Genomic DNA, 19627 nt, shown 5'->3' with positions numbered 1-19627 from the left:
TGAATGAGCTGATTTTTTTCTTCTTAAAGGGATAGTTCACCCAAATTACAAAATTACATATTGGTTTCCTTACCCTGTAAGCAATAAGTCTATGGACAAGGTATGACAGACATACATGGACAAGGTATGACAGAAATACATGCTTTGGTTTAGTTTCCCTGGCACTGTTCCACTGCTAACGTTTTAGCATTTATGGCACAAATATATATATACTGATATTAGCATTTTTCCACATCTTCAAATCATCTAGAAGGGACTTTGTTTAGCTTCACAATAAATTTGAGATACTTTTAGATGATTTGGACTTGATGCATGAAAAATGTTAAAACGGTGCCAGGGGAATAAAACCAAAGCATGGATTGCTGTCCTACCTTGTCCCCAGACTGCTTATGCTGCGTTCAAGACAACTCGTAAACTCCGAACCTCAGAGTTAAAATTTGTGTATGTTTTTTGTGTAGGGCTTCCTATTGGTTGCTTTTAATACTTTCCAAGTGGGAACTCTGACCTCATCATTCTACAACGAGTTTCCAAGTTGGACATTTCAGAGTTTCCTAGTTCTGAGTTTTCTTGAACGCAACGTTACAGTGTAAAGAAACCAATGTGTAATTTGGATGAACTATCCCTTTAAGTACAGTGCTGTTGAACGAGAGGGATACTGTGGGGGAAATGCATGTAGTACCACCGATTAACGTTAGATGGCGCCATGGTCTAATATAAAAGTATATCTTCGAGTTTACAGTAGGTATTGGAAACATCATCAGTCTTGGCTTGAACACCGCAAACTCAAATAACGGCAAGAACGTGACAACACCAGCACGTTGTGGAAGCGTTTTTACACAATTCTCTGCCATGCAGCTTGGTACTTAATGAAAGACTGTGCGCATAGACTGCTCCTGTTGCCTTCTCTTGTTAGTTTTCCTTCGGTTTCCAAGACACAGCATTGTATTTGTTTGACAGCGCATCCTTGACCAGTTTGGAATCGAACCCACGGTTGAGAGATGGAAAAGGAAAATAAACACGGATCATCACATCAGTACGGCTCTCTGGAATGCACTAAATGGAATACAGACAATTCCAAAACAGGTAAATAAATGGAACTGTTTGTGTGTGCATAATTGACATGAGAAAGTGAAGACAATAGTATTTATTACAGGGGAAACGCTTGCAGTTGCATGCAGATGTTGATGTTTGTTTCGTAATGCACCTCTACAGGTGGCAGTCAACAGCTGTAACTAGCGCGCTTATTTTTAGTTCATTAGGATCCCATCAACTACTGCACATGCAGCAGCTAACTCTTCCAAAATAAAAAAGAATATAAGAGTTCTATATTGGAAAGACACCAAGAAACAATACAAATTATATTGACACACTATTCATATACATATACAGTACAGTACAGTTCAATTCGATCTTTAGAAAGAGGAGAGGTGCTGTGATAGAATATGTTTTTTTTATCAGATTTTTAAGCTAAACTTGCGTTTGCCTGAGTAACCTCTGGTGGCAGAGCATTCCATGACGACATGGCTCTATACATACACTGCCTTCGGGAAAGTATTCAGACCCCTTGACTAGTTCCACATTTTGTTAGGTTACAGCCTTATTCTAAAATTGATTAAATCGTTTTTTTCCCCATCATCAATCTACACAAAATACCCAATAATGACGAAGCAAAAACAGTATTTTAGAAATGTTTCCAAATAAAAAATAAATACAAATTAAATATAAAATTTAAAATAAAAGTATTCAGAACATTTACTCAGTACTTTGTTGAAGCACCTTTAGCAGTGATTACAGCGTTGAGTCTTCTTGGGTATGACGCTACAAGCTTGGCACACCTGTATTTGGGGGGTTTCTCCCATTCTTCTCTGCAGATCCTCTCAAGCTCTGTCAGGTTGGATGGGGAGTGTTGGTGCACAGCTATTTTCAGGTCTCTCCAGAGATGTTCGATCGGGTTCAAGTCCGGGCCCTGGCTGGGCCACTCAAGGACATTCAGAGACTTGTCCCGAAGCCAGTCCTGCGTTGTCTTGGCTGTGTGCTTAGGGTCGTTGTCCTGTTAGAAGGTGAACCTTTGCCCCAGTCTGATGTCCTGAGCGCTCTGGAGCAGGTTTTCATCAAGGATCTCTCTTTACTTTGCTCCGTTCATCTTAGCCTCGATCCTAACTAGTCTCACAGTCCCTACCGCTGAAAAACATCCCCACAGCATGATGCTGCCACCACCATGCTTCATCATAGGGATGGTGGCAGGTTTCCTCCAGACGTGATGCTTGGCTTTCAGGCCAGAGTTCAATCTTGGTTTCATCAGACCAGAGAATCTTGTTTCTCATGGTCTGAGAGTCTTTAGGTGCCTTTTGGCAAACTCCAAGCGGGCTGTCATGTTCCTTTTACTGAGGAGTGGCTTCCGTCTTGCCACTCTACCATAAAAAAACGATTGGTGGAGTGCTGCAGAGATGGTTGTCCTTCTGGAAGTTTCTCCCATCTCCACAGAGGAACTCTAGAGGGCTCTTCTCCCCCGATTGCTCAGTTTGGCCGGGTGGCCAGCTCCAGGAAGAGTCTTGGTGTTTCCAAACTTCTTCCATTTAAGACTGATGGAGGCCACTGTGTTCTTAGGGACCTTCAATGCTGCAGAATATTTTTGGTACCCTTCCCCAGATCTGTGCCTTGACACAATCCTGACTCGGAGCTCTACGGACAATTCCTTCGACCTCATGGCTTGGTTTTTGCTCTTACAACAGTGGGACCTTATGTAGACAGGTGTGTGCCTTTCCAAATCATGTCCAATCAATTGAATTTACCACAGGTGGACTCCAATCAAGTTGTAGAAACATCTCAAGAATGATCAATGGAAACAGGATGCACCTGAGCTCAATTTCGAGTCTCATAGCAATGGGTCTGAATACTTATGTAAATAAGGTATTTCTGTTTATTATTGTTAATGCATTTGCAAAAAATTCAAAAAAACGTTTTGCTTTGTCATTATGGGGTAATGTGTGTAGATTTCTGATATTGCTTTTATTTAATCAATTTTAGAATAAGGCTGTAACGTAACAAAAATGTGGAAAAAGTCAAGGGGTCTGAATACTTTCCGAAGGCACTGTAACTGAGTGACGCATTACATCTGTTTTTAGTTTGGGTACAGTGAAGAAACCCATAGTGGTGTGTCTGGTGCGGTATGTACAGTGTATGTCTGTTTGAAGTGTATGCAAATAGATTATTCAAATGGTTAGGCATTTTCAACACACAAATGTTTCTTAAAAAGACTACAAGAGAAGTAGTCAAATTCTCCTAAACCCTCAAACATGAAATACTATCTTGCATGTTGTTGACGTTAGTTCTGTGTGTGCAGTTAAGGACAAGGTGTGCTGCTTTGTTTTGAGCCAGCTGCAGCTTTGATAGGTCTTTCTTTGCTGCACCTTAACATATTACCAGACAGTAATCAAGATCTGATTTGTTGTAGTACAGTTGTGTCAAAAACGCAGAACATCTTTTTATAACAGACATACCTCTCCCCATCTTTACAACAACTTTGTCAATATGACTTGACCATGATAACTGACCATCCAATGTTACTCTTAGGAGTTCAGCTTTATCCACTTCACTTTTTGCACAACTTCATTTGAGGTTTAGGTCTAGGAGAATGCTTTGAACCAAATACAATACTTTTGGTTTTAGATGTATTTAAGGTCAGTTTATTGTTAATAACCCATTCTGACACTGACTATAACTGACTGTAGCTTCTTGTAAGACAAGTGGCAAATCGTTTTTAAAAATTGAGAAGAGTAACGGCCCAAGGAAACTGCCCTGAGGGATACCACACTGTACATATCTGATGTTAGAGAAGCTTCCATTGAAGGACACTCTCTGGGTTCTATTGGATAAGTAACTCTCCAACCATGTGATGGCAGGTGATGTAAAGCCATAACAAGTGAGTTTTTTCAATAACGTGTGCGTGGACATTTTAGAATAATGTGTACAGTCACAGGGTGTACGCCATTAAAGTTTGTAAATTGCACCCCAAATTATAGATGATGGCCCGCTGATGAGACTTAACAGGACATTGAGAATGGAAGAGAACATTGTGAGTGTCCGTTTTGCAAGGCTGGGGACACACCGTTCCCACACTATTGATATCATTACATCAACAATACTCTCAGAGTCATTCTCCTTTCGCTTTCATGTTTCAACAACAAAAGGAATAGGAAAGTGTTTGTTTGTTGAGAATAATTTATACATTTTTTTGTAACTAAAACACTTTATTGTTTTAGTCATTATCTTCTATTTCTCTTCAATCAAAGTACCTGTAGGCTATTACTGCACTTCCTCAAAATAAGGAATCTGAATCTCTCCTTTCTTTCTCTCTCTCTCTCTCCCTTTCTCTCCTTGTCTCTATCTTTTCCCCTTTACCTCTCTCTCTTTATTTCTATCTTTCTCTCTCCCTCCGGTCTTCCCATCCTCACTCCCTCCTCTCTCCTTCTACCCTTCCTCCTCCCTCCCTGCATTTAGACTGACCTGTCCGTTAGTCCGTCACTGCGTGATATCTACCTCATTAAGAAGAAAACCACCCAGGCTGATGGAGGGGGAAAAAATAAGGGATAGAGGGAGGAGAAGAAAGACAGCAAATTGAGGCCCTGTTTAAATTGCGCTGTGGCAGCTCTCTTCGAAGCATAAAATAATTAGACTTCAGAGGAGTCACCTACATTGTTCTATGCTATGTTGCATATGCTATGTGGATGCTGAATGCTAACATGTAACGGTTGGCTAACAGATCCAGCAGTGTCCTCCAATTGGCAGTGACAGTGTGCTAGACATTCTCTTAGGGAGGGTGAGAGACATGGACTTAGAGCGAGCCAGTCAAACTTTTAAAGTTAATTGCGCAGAGCGAGGTTGAAAACCAGGTAGTAGTGTACTTTTTAATTGAGTTTGGAACACCGAAATTGTCTCAACATGAGAAGCTCTGCAGAGGAATTGGATGACTGTTCTTCCAGTATCTCTATTATTAATTTATCTCTCTACTCACACACACTCACACACAATATTACACACACACTTCTGCTAGGCACTCTCACAGTGACCCTAGCTCTAGCTCCAGGAATGACCCCCCTCCAGCCCTACTCCCATCTCTTTCCCTTAGTGCAGGGGTGTGAACATGCCGCCTAGTTACGCCAGACCCGACCAACCTCTCAGCCCCAGACGTGATGATGGCTGTCAAGGTAATGGGCGCCGGAGGCTGGGTACACACTGAACCTCTACTGATGGCTTTTGGGAAACCTGTTGTGGCATTTTGAAATCCCAACGTGCCACTGGTGTTGTCCTTAACAGGGGGGAAGTGTATGTCAGAGGAGGGATGGGAATAGACACTAAAGACAATAGACTTATAGAGAGGTTTGAACTTCAGGAGATGTTGGCAGTGTTGTCAGGTTTACTTGAATGGAGTTCGAAACATTGGCAAGTTTTTAAGATCCAGAGTCCACTAATCAGTCTTTATGATGAGACCACCCCTCCCTCCGGAGTAAAAGTGCCATGGCTGTCTTGACGTAAGTGCTGTCGTAGCGGGTCACATCAGGAAGTGTGACCCGCTGTATACTGTAGTAACACAGCTGAGCGGCTCTGTGAAGATTCATATAGCTAAGTAGGCATCCTTTGTGCCTGACTGAGAAAGCTGACTGCTTTGGCTCTTTGGGAGTCTCAGGCTTGTACACAATACAATGCTGACAGATGCCAAAGGGATATGAGTGAATATACAGTGGGGCAAAAAAGTATTTAGTCAGCCACCAATTGTGCAAGTTCTCCCACTTAAAAAGATGAGAGAGGCCTGTAATTTTCATCATAGGTACACTTCAACTATGACAGACAAAATGAGGGAAAAAAATCCAGAAAATCACATTGTAGGATTTTTAATGAATTTATTTGCAAATTATGGTGGAAAATAAGTATTTGGTCAATAACAAAAGTTCATCTCAATACTTTGTTATATACCCTTTGTTGGCAATGACAGAGGTCAAACGTTTTCTGTAAGTCTTCACAAGGTTTTCACACACTGTTGCTGGTATTTTGGCCCATTCCTCCATGCAGATCTCCTCTAGAGCAGTGATGTTTTGGGGCTGTTGCTGGGCAACATGGACTTTCAACTCCCTCCAAAGATTTTCTATGGGGTTGAGATCTGGAGACTGGCTAGGCCACTCCAGGACCTTGAAATGCTTCTTACGAAGCCACTCCTTCGTTGCCCGGGCGGTGTGTTTGGGATCATTGTCATGCTGAAAGACCCAGCCACGTTTCATCTTCAATGCCCTTGCTGATGGAATGAGGTTTTCACTCAAAATCTCACAATACATGGCCCCATTCATTCTTTCCTTTACACGGATCAGTCGTCCTGGTCCCTTTGCAGAAAAACAGCCCCAAAGCATGATGTTTCCACCCCCATGCTTCACAGTAGGTATGGTGTTCTTTGGATGCAACTCAGCATTCTTTGTCCTCCAAACACGACGAGTTGAGTTTTTACCAAAAAGTTATATTTTGGTTTCATCTGACCATATGACATTCTCCCAATCTTCTTCTGGATCATCCAAATGCTCTCTAGCAAACTTCAGACAGGCCTGGACATGTACTGGCTTAAGCAGGGGGACACGTCTGGCACTGCAGGATTTGAGTCCCTGGCGGCGTAGTGTGTTACTGATGGTAGGCTTTGTTACTTTGGTCCCAGCTCTCTGCAGGTCATTCACTAGGTCCCCCCGTGTGGTTCTGGGATTTTTGCTCACCGTTCTTGTGATCATTTTGACCCCACGGGGTGAGATCTTGCGTGGAGCCCCAGATCGAGGGAGATTATCAGTGGTCTTGTATGTCTTCCATTTCCTAATAATTGCTCCCACAGTTGATTTATTCAAACCAAGCTGCTTACCTATTGCAGATTTAGTCTTCCCAGCCTGGTGCAGATCTACAATTTTGTTTCTGGTGTCCTTTGACAGCTCTTTGGTCTTGGCCATAGTGGAGTTTGGAGTGTGACTGTTTGAGGTTGTGGACAGGTGTCTTTTATACTGATAACAAGTTCAAACAGGTGCCATTAATACAGGTAACGAGTGGAGGACAGAGGAGCCTCTTAAAGAAGAAGTTACAGGTCTGTGAGAGCCAGAAATCTTGCTTGTTTGTAGGTGACCAAATACTTATTTTCCACCATAATTTGCAAATAAATTCATTAAAAATCCTACAATGTGATTTTCTGGATTTTTTTTCTTCTCATTTTGTCTGTCATAGTTGAAGTGTACCTATGATGAAAATTACAGGCCTCTCTCATTTTTTAAGTGGGAGAACTTGCACAATTGGTGGCTGACTAAATACTTTTTTGCCCCACTGTACACTGCTGATAGTCATCAAGTCTCTTTTCTTTAGCTTTTTAACTCTCTCAGTACCAGCCTAAGGTCAGCGTTGAGCTAAACTGAGCGAGCTCAATTGTGAATGGTCCTGGCGCACCAAAAAAAAGTATGCTCTCAAATCCCATTTGAGAGCATACGTCATTGATAGAAAAACTTGAATTGCTGCATCTCGTTGTGTTGTTGTCCTCCTTTGGCTAGCTAGCCAGCTAGCTAAAATTGGCCCTTTCCTAAATTAGCCATGGATAGAGATAGGGATTTGTACTTGTGCTTTTACTTTTTTCTCCGTACTGGTCAATGATTATAATGGCAATTCTGATCCAACCATGAATTCATACATTGTTGTGCCCCTGACCTGAGACAGGTTGCATCACTGCCTGGTATGGCAACAGCTCGGCCTCCGACCGCAAGGCACTACAGAGGGTAGTGCGAATGGCCCAGTACATCACCGGGGCCAAGCTTCCTGCCATCCAGGATCTCCATACCAGGTGGTGTCAGAGGAAGGCCCTAAAAAGTGTCAAAGGCTCCAGCCACCCTAGTCATAGACTGTTCTCTCTGCTACCGCACGGGAAGCGGTATCGGAGCGCCAAGTCTAGGTCCAAGAGGCTTCTAAACAGCTTCTACCCCCAAGCCATAAGAATCCTGAACAGCTAATCAAATGGCTACCCAGACTATTTGCACCCCCCCATACGCTGCTGCTACTCTGTTATTATCTATGCATAGCCACTTTAATAACCCTACCTGCATGTACATAATTACCTCAATTACCTCGACACTGGTGCCCCCTCACATTGACACATTGACTCTGTACTGGTACCCCCTGTATATAGCCCCGCTATTGTTATTTACTGCTGCTCTTTAATTATTTGTTTTTCTTATCTCTTACTTTTTGGGGGGTATTTTCTTAAAACTGCATTGTTGGTTAAGGTCTTGTAAGCAAGCATTTCACTGTAAGGTCTACACCTGTTGTATTCAGTGCATGTGACAAATAGCATTTGATTTGATTTGATACACGTTCAATATGTAGCTAGATGTAGAAGGCTAATGTTAACTAGCCAAAGTTTCCCATGAATGGAAGTTAGGCTAGCGAGCAAGCATTTTAGCCAGGTAGCCTAGGACAACAAAAATGAAAATAATGTACTGTATGACAGAGTGATAGACCATTTCGTCAACATCAAAGAGAGGAGGATGGCATTGGCTTTTCTCTACAAGTAGGGTGAGTCAACATGTTTTTCTACTTACCCAAACATGCACACACACACACACACACAGAAATCAGAACCATGGACAGCCACATCATATTTAGCTTACATTGATTGGACTAAATTGTTTTTGGTATCTTTTAGTTGTCACTCGATTAGACTAAGCAGAGGTGATTAGTTGATGTTGAAATGTTGAAGTTGAAATGGTGCTATAATAGTGGAGGCAGCTCCTGTTTTGTGACTTGCGGTAACTCTCTGTGGTTCTAAATCAATAGTTGTTTAGTGTTCCGAAAATGTCAGAAACATTAACTAGCTTGACCATTCTGTAGGTCATGTAACTGTCTGTTACTGTACATGCTATATAGGTTGTATTATGGCTTTTTTGGGGAATGAGAGGACAGGTGCTTGGCTTCCCCAGTGATTTTACCCATGCATGTTGCGCGGAGTGGAACAGGGGAACCCAAGAGCAGACTCAGACGATGAGACTGGGATGAAGTAACCAAGGTATTTATTGAAACACAGGGGGAAGATGGAGTGCAGGTCAGGGGAAGCTCGGGCGGGTTGCAGGAAACCAGGTGTGGAGGCTGAGGCTGGAGCGAGAGGGGTTGGGACAGGGTAAGCAGGTCCGGAGGGGAATCCAGGACAGAGTAGCAGGATGACGAGACGTGGAACTGGAGACAGGGACCAGAGTGTCAGGCGGTGGTTAACTGGTGCAGTGAATCAGGCGCAGGAGAGCAGAAATGAGTGTACAAGGTATTTAATTCCACGACAGCACCAGTATACAGACAATACTCAAAGTGCGGAGAAATACCGAGCCTACATACAGAAAATAACGGGCGTACATACATAACCCGGGAAACATAACCAGCCGACAAGTACCGCCATGAACAATCAATAAACATGCACACTAACATGTGGGAAACAGAGGGTTAAATAATGAACATGTAATTGGGGAATAGAAACCATGTGTGTAGAAAACAAAGATAAAACAAATGGAAAATGAAAAGTGGTTCGGCGATGGCTAAAAGACAGGTGACGTCGACTGCCGAATGCCGCCCGAACAAGGAGAAGGATTCTGCACATCAAGCCCAGTCTAGCCTGCCATCCCTGGGGATAGCCTATGTGTGAGGAGGACAAAAGGATGTCTCTCTCTCCCTCTCCCCCACCCTTCTCTCTCTGCTTAATTTTCAATTGACTTTCAGACAAAACACACATCTTGTATGTATTTGCAATTGTAAAGGGTATCAAAGTAGACAGTCTCATCCCTCAGGAGGAAGAGGGAGACTATCAGATTCTCTGTTCAGTCAGTGGTGGTGTGAGGTTTCTCAATCCCCAGCCCAGGTGGTGTCTCAGTTAGTCGGGCTCCACACAGAGCAGCTCAACAGCGGGGGAGAGTTAGTTAGCAGAGCCGCTAGGGAACCAAGACACCAGCAGACGAGACTCAGAAGAGACTCGGAGGAAGAGAAGGCAGACTGACTGAACTGTTGAACCTCTGACTTCCTTTAGCTCAGCAAGCTAACACAGTCTTTTGGCACGCAGGACACTCATCAGCATACCTCAATACACCTTCAACAAGGAATTACTGATCTTTCTGACAGGTCTAGGATCAGTAAATAAAGTTAAATCCATGTATAATCTGTTTTTACTGTGACTTGTACGTGTAAATCTGCGAAAGAAATAGGTAGTTGTGGAGGTGGATGCAGTTGAACGTTTGATCAAGAAATACTGATCTAGGATCAGATGGTAAAATAAATGTATAATTCTCTTTTGTGCGACTAGTAGGCATAAATCTGTGAAAGCAATAGGGAGTTGGGGAGGTGGACGCAGTGGAATGTTTGATTTCATGGCAGAGTGTTTCGCTCGATTGAAATTCTGCAGTGGGTCTGAAGCTGAAATGCTTTGAACTGGCTCCATCTCACACTAGTTATTGGGACTCTGAGGGGAAACAAAGCTTGATGTTAACAGCTCGGGGCAGACAGACAAACGGGTTAGATATAGCGGCTGAGATGTGGCGACGCTTATAATACGTTATCTATGATCACATTGTGTAACAGCAGGTGAGATGGAATCATGGAATAGTGGTAAAGGATGGTATACTACCCGTAGTAATTACACTCTGGTTACCAAAGTAGTAAAAAGCCAAGTAAATGTTATAAAGCAACTTAGAGAAATGGCCTGGCAAGGTGTGCCCAGCATAAATTCAAGAAATGCACATTGACATAAACAGAAGTATTTATTATAATGTCATTCTGTTAGTTATTTCCTTGTGCTGATGTCTGGCCACTGTTGTAATACCCAATAAGTAGCTGTTCATACTTAGACGTATTTTTCTTGGTGATTTATATTCCGCTCAAAGCCCACGGGGTGAGGGAGGTAGGACACAGAGGCAGACTCACTCGTGCGCAAACTTTCTCTCTCTCTCGCTCTCTGTCTCTCTCATTTACTCACTCACTCACTGTGTGAGCCAGTCTGCACCAGAGCACTCAGACAGTCAACTCTTTTCTCAAATGGTTCCCCAGAGTCTCCGTGGGTTCAGACCATCAACAGTAATTACAAGGAACACAGTTCTTCTACCTCTGCTTCTCACACGCTGGGAAATTGGTAAAAGGCCTTGGTACTCAAAGGCTGATTTTTTTTTACCTTCGACGTTTCTCATAACAATGACTGAGGAAGAAGCCTCCAACTTGCTGCCAAAGCGTGGATTTTGTGACTTAATGAATTGTTCTCATCAGAGCAAAAGTGCTAGGCACCAGCTAGATTTATTTTTTAAAGAAGCATATCTCTCTGTTTTTCAGTTTTTGCTGTGTACAGTTGAAGTCGGAAGTTTACATACACTTAGGTTGGAGTCATTAAAACTCGTTTTTCAACACACATTTCTTGTTAACAAACTATAGTTTTGGCAAGTCAGTTAGGACATCTACTTTGTGCATGACACAAGTAATTTTTCCAACAATTGTTTACAGATAGATTGTCATCACAATTCCAGTGGGTCAGAAGTTTACATACACTAAGTTGACTGTGGCTTAAAACAGCTTGGAAAATTCCAGAAAAGGATGTCATGGCTTTAGAAGCTTCTGATAGGCTAATTGACATCATTTGAGTCAATTGGAGGTGTACCTGTGGATGTATTTCAAGGCCTACCTTCAAACTCAGTGCCTCTGCTTGACATCATGGGAAAATCAAAAGAAATCAGCCAAGACCTCAGAAAAACATTTGTAGACCTCCACAGGTCTGGTTCATCCTTGGGAGCAATTTCCAAACGCCTGAAGGTACCACGTTCATCTGTACAAACAATAGTACGCAAGTGTAAACACCATGGGACCACGCAGCCATCATTCCGCTCAGGAAGGAGATGCGTTCTGTCTCCTAGAGATGAACGTACTTTGGTGCGAAAAGTGCAAATCAATCACAGAACAACAGCAAAGTTCCTTGTGAAGATACTGGAGGAAACAGGTACAAAAGTATCTATATCCACAGTAAAACGAGTCCTATATCGACATAACCTGAAAGGCCGCTCAGCAAGGAAGAAGCCACTGCTCCAAAACCGCCATAAAAAAGCCAGACTACGGTTTGCGACTGCACATGGGGACAAAGATCATACTTTTTGGAGAAATGTCCTCTGGTCTGATGAAACAAAAATAGAACTGTTTGGCCATAATGACCATCATTATGTTTGGAGGAAAAAGGGGGAGGCTTGCAAGCCGAAGAACACCATCCCAACCGTGAAGCACGGGGGTGGAAGCATCATGTTGTGGGGGTGCTTTGCTACAGGAGGGACTGGAGCACTTCACAAAATAGATGGCATCATGAGGAAAGAAAATTATGTGGATATATTGAAGCAACATCTCAAGACATCAGTCAGGAAGTTAAAGATTAGTCGCAAATGGGTCTTCCAAATGGACAATGACCCCAAGCATACTTCCAAAGTTGTGGCAAAATGGCTTAAGAACAACAAAATCAAGGTATTGAAATGGCCATCACAAAGCCCTGACATAAAATCCTGTAGAAAATGTGTGGGCAGAACTGAAAAAGCGTGTGCAAGCAAGGAGGCCTACAAACCTGACTCAGTTACACCAGCTCTGTCAGGAGGAATGGGCCAACATTCACCCAACTTATTGTGGGAAGCTTGTGGAAGGCTACCTGAAACGTTTGACACAAGTTAAACAATTTAAAGGCAATGCTACCAAATACTAATTGAGTGTATGTAAACTTCTGACCCACTGGGAATGTGATGAAAGAAATAAAAGCTGAAATAAATCATTCTCTCTACTATTATTCTGACATTTCACATTCTTAAAAAATAGTGGTGATCCTAACTGACCTAAAACAGGGATTTTTTACGAGGATTAAATGTCAGGAATGGTCAAAAACTGAGTTTAAATGTATTTGGCTAAGGTGTATTTAAACTTCCGACTTCAACTGTATGTATTTGATTAAGCCTGAAACAAACCCTAATTGAATTCATTAGCCTGCATTGAACCAGACAAAATCAATGTTTTGCTTGGCAGCATACAAAGGAGATGATCTTGTCCCAAGCTACCTTATCCATGATGCTACAGTAGGACATGTGTCATACAGCCATCTTTATGCATATGCGAGCTTTATCTTGTGTGCGTGCGTGTGCATGTGCGACTGTGTGTGTGTGTGTGTGTGTGTGTGCATGTTTTCGCGTGAGCACACGTTTGCCTACCTATTCTACCATATCCATATCATTCCAAAATGTAGAACTGGAAAAAGTTTAATAGAAAAACGGAAGTTTGTCTGTCCTTCTCTCTGATCAGAAGAGGACATCGTCTCCATGGCAGACTCCACCATCACCATAGATGACATCGAGGGAGAGCTGTTCAAGATTGACAGGATTCGAGATGTGCTGGTCAGAAGAGAGTCAGAACTCAGATACATGTGAGTATGTTGTGTCTGTTATCTCTAATCTGGATATCTCTAGTCTAGATATCTCTACTGTATTGTCATGTATTATTCTGAATAGCAGGGTGGTGTGCTTGTGTGTGTGTGTAACAATACAGTTCAAGTGTGGTGAATCCTGTTGAATCTAGTGGCGGTTCTCTGAAGCTTGGGATGCTACACGGGAGGGAGAGTGGAAAGAGAGGAAGGAATGAAGGAGGGGGAGAGAGAGGTAGGGCTGTTACGGTGACTTTATCACCGCCACACCGGCAGTCACGAGTCATGAAGGCCATCATATTCCATGTGACCGGTTAGTCACGGTAATTAGGCTTCTCCAAGCTCTGATGCTGCTGATGGTCATTAGTAGCCTATCAACCTTCTAACTGTCTGGTACTCAGCACTCTATTGTCCCTTGAATCACTCTGACATCAACGCAAATGTAACCAAAAATCTAATCAAACACTTCATGAGAGCCCATGAGCTCATTTACCACAACATTTTTATAGGCTTTGCAATTGTACGAGAAAACAGAGTGATGGCCTCTACTAAAAAGAGGAGGTTCCCCTCAGCTTTCTATAGACTAGGCCTACTATATTTATTTCTCAACTTACCTAATATTAAGCACATTGTTTATCTTTACAACAGGAGTATAGGCTGCCTGTCTGGAAATGAACCACAGGAAAAGCATCCTCCATTCGCTCTTTAAGTGCATAGACGTGTATTTTTTTCCCACTGCCCCTGTTTCGAGACAAGTGCATGATAATGGTCCATTCTTAATCAAAACAAATTTCATACATATATTATTTACTATATGTAAACACAAGATTAAATCAAGAATAGTCTGATGGGTGACAATATTAGCCTGCCACTTGTGAATTATATATTATCACTTGTGAATGATGCCCAGCATAAGAAACAGAATAGTCGCATGTGCGCACTCCCTCAAATCGTTTGGAGAAAATATGTGTTCAATTGTATTCTTCATTCAATAAAATAATATCAAATATAATGCCACGGGTTTCTAAGGAAATCTTGTCTGCCTACAGCCATTTGGCATAGCCACATCAGGACCTAACATAAGGACAACTCAGAGTATGCTATTCTGTTTTCTGAACTAGACTACATTATCTTCATATCATGCTTTTTTAGACCTGTCTAAAATAAATAATGGATTTATTGTGAAGGTGTAGGCTATATTACATGTATTTATTTTACTTTTTAAAATATAGATGTTCCAAAGGTCTGCATCAGTGGCTTGTAGGTTATGTGTGGAAGCCAGAAGATGTGTTTATGTTAATTAACGGTTAATTACAGTGAGACCGACAGTTATTTGCTTGACAATCACTGGCTGATGAAATTTCGTGACCGCCACAGCCCTAGAGAGAGGGAAGTCTTTTCGCTGGAAGTGTGGGAGGAAGAAATAGCCTAGGAGGACACTGAAGAAGAAGAAGGAATAGGGAGGTTGCTGGGGGTCTGTGCAGGGACCTTTGTGTGTGGGTGGGAGGAAGATACAATAGTTTTTTTGGTATTTTATCTGGATTCCCATTAGCTGTTGCAAAATCAGCAGCTACTCTTCCAGGGGTCCACACAAAACATGAAATAATACAGAACATTAATAGACAAGAATAGCTCAAGGACAGAACTACATAAATGTAAAATGGTACACATACGCCGCGAGGCGTTGCTTTATCTGTTTTTTGAAACCAGGTTTTCTGTTCATTTGAGCAATATGAGATGGAAGGGATTGGCTCTATATAATACTGTACGCTTTCATGAATTTGTTCTGGACTTGGGGACTGTGAAAATACCACTGGTGGCATGTCTGGTGGGGTAAGTGTCACGATCGTCTTGAGGATAATGAGTGGACCAAGGCGCAGCGTGTGAAAAATACATTCTCTTTTATTAGAGATGAGTGAAACACGAAACGAACACTTAAAACAAAACAACCGTGAAGCTACAAACGTAAGTGCAATACAAAAGCTACAAACGTTCTACATAGACAATTACCCACAAAACCCAATGCCTATGGCTGCCTTAAATATGGCTCTCAATCAGAGACAATGAACCACAGCTGCCTCTAATTGAGAACCAATCTAGGCAGCCATAGACATACACACACCTAGACAAGACACTGACCCATTCAACATACAAACCCCTAGACAATCCAAAAACACATACATTCCCCATGTCACACCCTGACCTAACTAAAATAATAAAGAAAACAAAGAATACTAAGGCCAGGGCGTGACAGTAAGTGTGTGTGTCAGAGCTGTGTGTAAGTTTACTATGCAAACAATTAGGAATTTTCAACACATGAATGTTTCTTATAAAAAGAGGAAATGATGCAGTCAGTCTCTCCTCATCTTTACAACCATTGAATCTACATGTTTTGACAATGACGGTTTGTTGTTGTTTCAACAGCCACGCCATTCATTACCATATTCAGAAGAGGTCTAGAGCTTAGGGAATGATTTGTACCAAATACAATGCTCTTAGTTTTAGAGATGTTCAGGACCAGTTTATTACTGGCCACCCATTCCAAAATTGACTGCAACTCCTTGTTAAGGGTTTTAGTAACTTCATTAGCTGTGGTTGCTGACACTAGAGGTTGCTAGTGGTTGCTGACACTAGAGGTTGCTAGTGGTTGCTGACACTTGATATTAGAGAGGCTACTATTAAAGAAAATGGGTCTTCCAAATGGACAATGACCCCAAGCATACTTCCAAAGTTGTGGCAAATGGCTTAAGGACAACAAAGTCAAGGTATTGGAGTGGCCATCACAAAGCCCTGACCTCAATCCCATAGAAAATTTGTGGGCAGAACTGAAAAGGCGTGTGCGAGCAAGGAGGCCTACAAACCTGACTCAGTTACACCAGCTCTGTCAGGAGGAATGGGCCAAAATTCACCCAACTTATTGTGGGAAGCTTGTGGAAGGCTACCCGAAACGTTTGACCCAAGTTAAACAATTTAAAGGCAATGCTACCAAATACTAATTGAGTGTATGTTTTCTTCTGACCCACTGGGAATGTGATGAAATAAATAAAAGCTGAAATAAATTATTCTCTCTACTATTATTCTGACATTTCAAATTCTTAAAATAAAGTGGTGATCCTAACTGACCTAAGACAGGGAATTTTTACTAGGATTAAATGTCAGGAATTGTGAAAAACTGAGTTTAAATGTATTTGGCTAAGGTGTGTGTAAACTTCCGACATCAACTGTATGTCACTTAATCAGAGCTAAGTTCAAATACTACAGCGGCAAGAAAAAGTATGTGAACCCTTTGGAATTACCTGCATTTCTACATAAATTGGTCAAAACAATTATCTGATCTTCCTCTAAGTCACAACAATAGAGAAACAGTCTGCTTAAACTAATAACACACAAATGATTTATTGAGTACATCATTTAAACATTCACAGTGTAGGTTGAAAAAAGTATGTGAAGCCCTAGGAGTGGCCGTCCTGCAAAGATGACTGCAAGAGCACAGTACAGAATGCTCAATGAGGTTAAGAAGAATCCTTGAGTGTTAGCTAAAGACTTACAGAAATCACTGGAACATGCTAACATCTCTGTTGACGAGTCTACGATACGTAAAACACTAAACAAGAATGGTGTTCATGGGAAGACACCACGGAAGAAGCCACTGCTGTCCAAAAAAACATTGCTACACGTCTGAAGTTCGCAAAATAGCTCCTGGATGTACCACAGCGCTACTGGCAAAATATTCTGTGGACAGATGAAACTAAAGTTGAGTTGTTTGGAAGGAACACACAACACTATGTGTGGAGAAAAAAAGGCACAGCACACCAACATCAAAACCTCATCCCAACTGTAAAATATGGTGGAGGGAGCATCATGGTTTGGGGCTGCTTTGCTGCCTCAGGGCTTGGACAGCTTGCTATCATCAATGGAAAAATGAATTCCCAAGTTTATCAAGATATTTTCCAGGATAATGTAAGGATATCTGTCCTCCAATTGAAGCTCAACAGAAGTTGGGTGATGCAACAGGACAACGACCCAAAACACAGAAGTAAATCAACAACAGAATGGCTTCAACAGAAGAAAATACGACTTCTGGTGTGGCCCAGTCAGAGTCCTGACCTCAACCCGATTGAGATGCTGTGGCATGACCAAGAATATTGCTGAATTGAAATAGTTTTGTGAAGAGGAATGGTCCAAAATTCCTCCTGACTGTTGTGCAGGTATGATACTCAACCACAGAAAACGTTTAGTCCAAAGGAGGGTCAACCAGTTATTAAATCTGGTTCACATACTTTTCCCACCCTGGACTGTGAATGTTTACACGGTGTGTTCAATAAAGACATGAAAACGTATAATTGTTTGTGTGTTATTAGTTTAAGCAGACTGTGTTTGTATATTGTTGTGATTTAGATGAAGATCAGATCAAATGTTATGGCCAATTTATGCAGAAATCCAGGTAATTCCAAAGAGTTCACATACTTTTTCTTGCCACTGTATATATATATATATATATATATATATAACAACACCTCCCCCATAAGAATTCCTGTCTCTTCTATAGATGTTATATCCTTGTATTGCTACTGCTGTATCATCAAAATAATTATCTAAGTGAGTTTCAGAAATGGCTAATATATGAATGTTATCTGATGTTAGCAAGTTATTGATTTCATGATGTCACGCCCTGACCGTAGAGATCTTTTTATTCTCTATGTTTGGTTGGTCAGGGTGTGACTCGGGATGGAAACTCTATGTTCTTTGTTTCTATGTTTTGGCCGGGTATGGTTCCCAATCAGGGACAGCTGTCTATCGTTGTCTCTGATTGGGAATCATACTTAGGCAGCCTTTTTTCCTTTGGAGTTTGTGGGTAGTTGTCTTTGTTAGTGGCCTGTATTGCCCTAGTAAGCTTCACGTTCGTTTTTGGTGTTTCTTGTTTTGTTGGCGACATTTATAATAAAGAAAAATGTACGCTCACCACGCTGCACCTTGGTCCGGTCATTTCCACGACGGCGGCGATCGTGACAGAACTACACACCACAAGCGGACCAAGCAGCGTGGCCGGGAGGAGCAGACAAAGCACCGAGGAAGGCGGAAGCAGCTAGAAAGGGGGACCAGCGTTACACAGGGTCACGGCTGGCAAGGAAGACCGGGAGGCCACTCCCAATTTTTTTGGGGGGGGGGTACACGGGTAGGTTGGCGGAGCTAACTCCCCGTGCTCACGGTAGGGAGCGTGGTACTGGTCAGGCACCGTGTTATGCTGTGAAGCGTACGGTGTCTCCAGTTCGCGTTCACAGCCCGGTGCACTATATTCCAGCTCCCCGCATCGGCCAGGGTAGAGTGGGCATCTAGCCAGCGCTTTCCTTTGGTGTTTGTGGGTAGTTGTCTTTGTTAGTGGTCTGTATAGCCCTAGTAAGCTTCACGTTCGTTTTTGGTGTTTCTTGTTTTGTTGGCGACGTTTATAATAAAGAAAAATGTACGCTCAACACGCTGCACCTTGGTCCGGTCATTTCCACAAAGACAGCGATCGTGACACATGAACCTTATTTCTAAGGCTACCTCTATTAATATGGGCTATTTTCAGCACTTTCCTGGGTAGCTTCTCAGAGATAGACATAATATGGAAAATAACAAACAAAGCAAGAGAACAAAAAAATAAAACATTCAGCAGTCCATTAATCAGTTGGTGTGTGTAAGTGTGTGTGTGTGTGCTGCAGGGTTGAAGCTACGAACCCATAGCCTTGGCTCTCTCATCCCTTCCAGGCTTTTGGGTCAGGGTTAAACTCAACACAGGGACACATATGTGTGTGTCTGTGTGTGCGTGAATGCATGCTCACAGTTATGTACACTGTTAGAAGAGACAAGGTGATCCAATAGAGAAGAATGGAAGGAGAGGAATCATCCGGGAATGTCTCTACACAGGCATGTTTATACTGCATTTTTACTGGTGGTACACCATCATCATAACCCAATTAACCTACCATCATCATAACCCAATTAACCCACCATCATCATAACCCAATAGAATGCACTATAGTGACATCGCCTTCCTTACTGTGACACAAAGACAGGGAATGAGCTGTGATTCATTTGATGCACAGTAATCTAATCAGACTAGGCCTTAATGAGTATGACTGAGCATATAAAGTGTAAGTAGTTAGTATAATAATGCCTGTATGT

General features: G+C 42.1%; 1 protein-coding gene across 1 annotated transcript in view; it reads left to right on the top strand.

Annotated features, from left to right (window-relative positions):
• The first annotated feature begins 5143 nt into the window (after positions 1-5143).
• Positions 5144-19627, top strand: part of LOC120032683 (bMERB domain-containing protein 1-like) — a 29511-nt gene continuing 15027 nt past the window's right edge. The window contains exons 1-2 of the mRNA XM_038978879.1: positions 5144-5207; positions 13345-13465. Of these exons, the coding sequence (XP_038834807.1) occupies positions 5144-5207; positions 13345-13465 (185 nt within the window). The remainder of the gene's footprint in view (positions 5208-13344; positions 13466-19627) is intronic.

Source organism: Salvelinus namaycush, chromosome 39, assembly GCF_016432855.1.
Source record: "Salvelinus namaycush isolate Seneca chromosome 39, SaNama_1.0, whole genome shotgun sequence".
NCBI classification, from domain to species: domain Eukaryota; kingdom Metazoa; phylum Chordata; class Actinopteri; order Salmoniformes; family Salmonidae; genus Salvelinus; species Salvelinus namaycush.
This window is presented reverse-complemented; position numbering and strand designations above follow the sequence as displayed.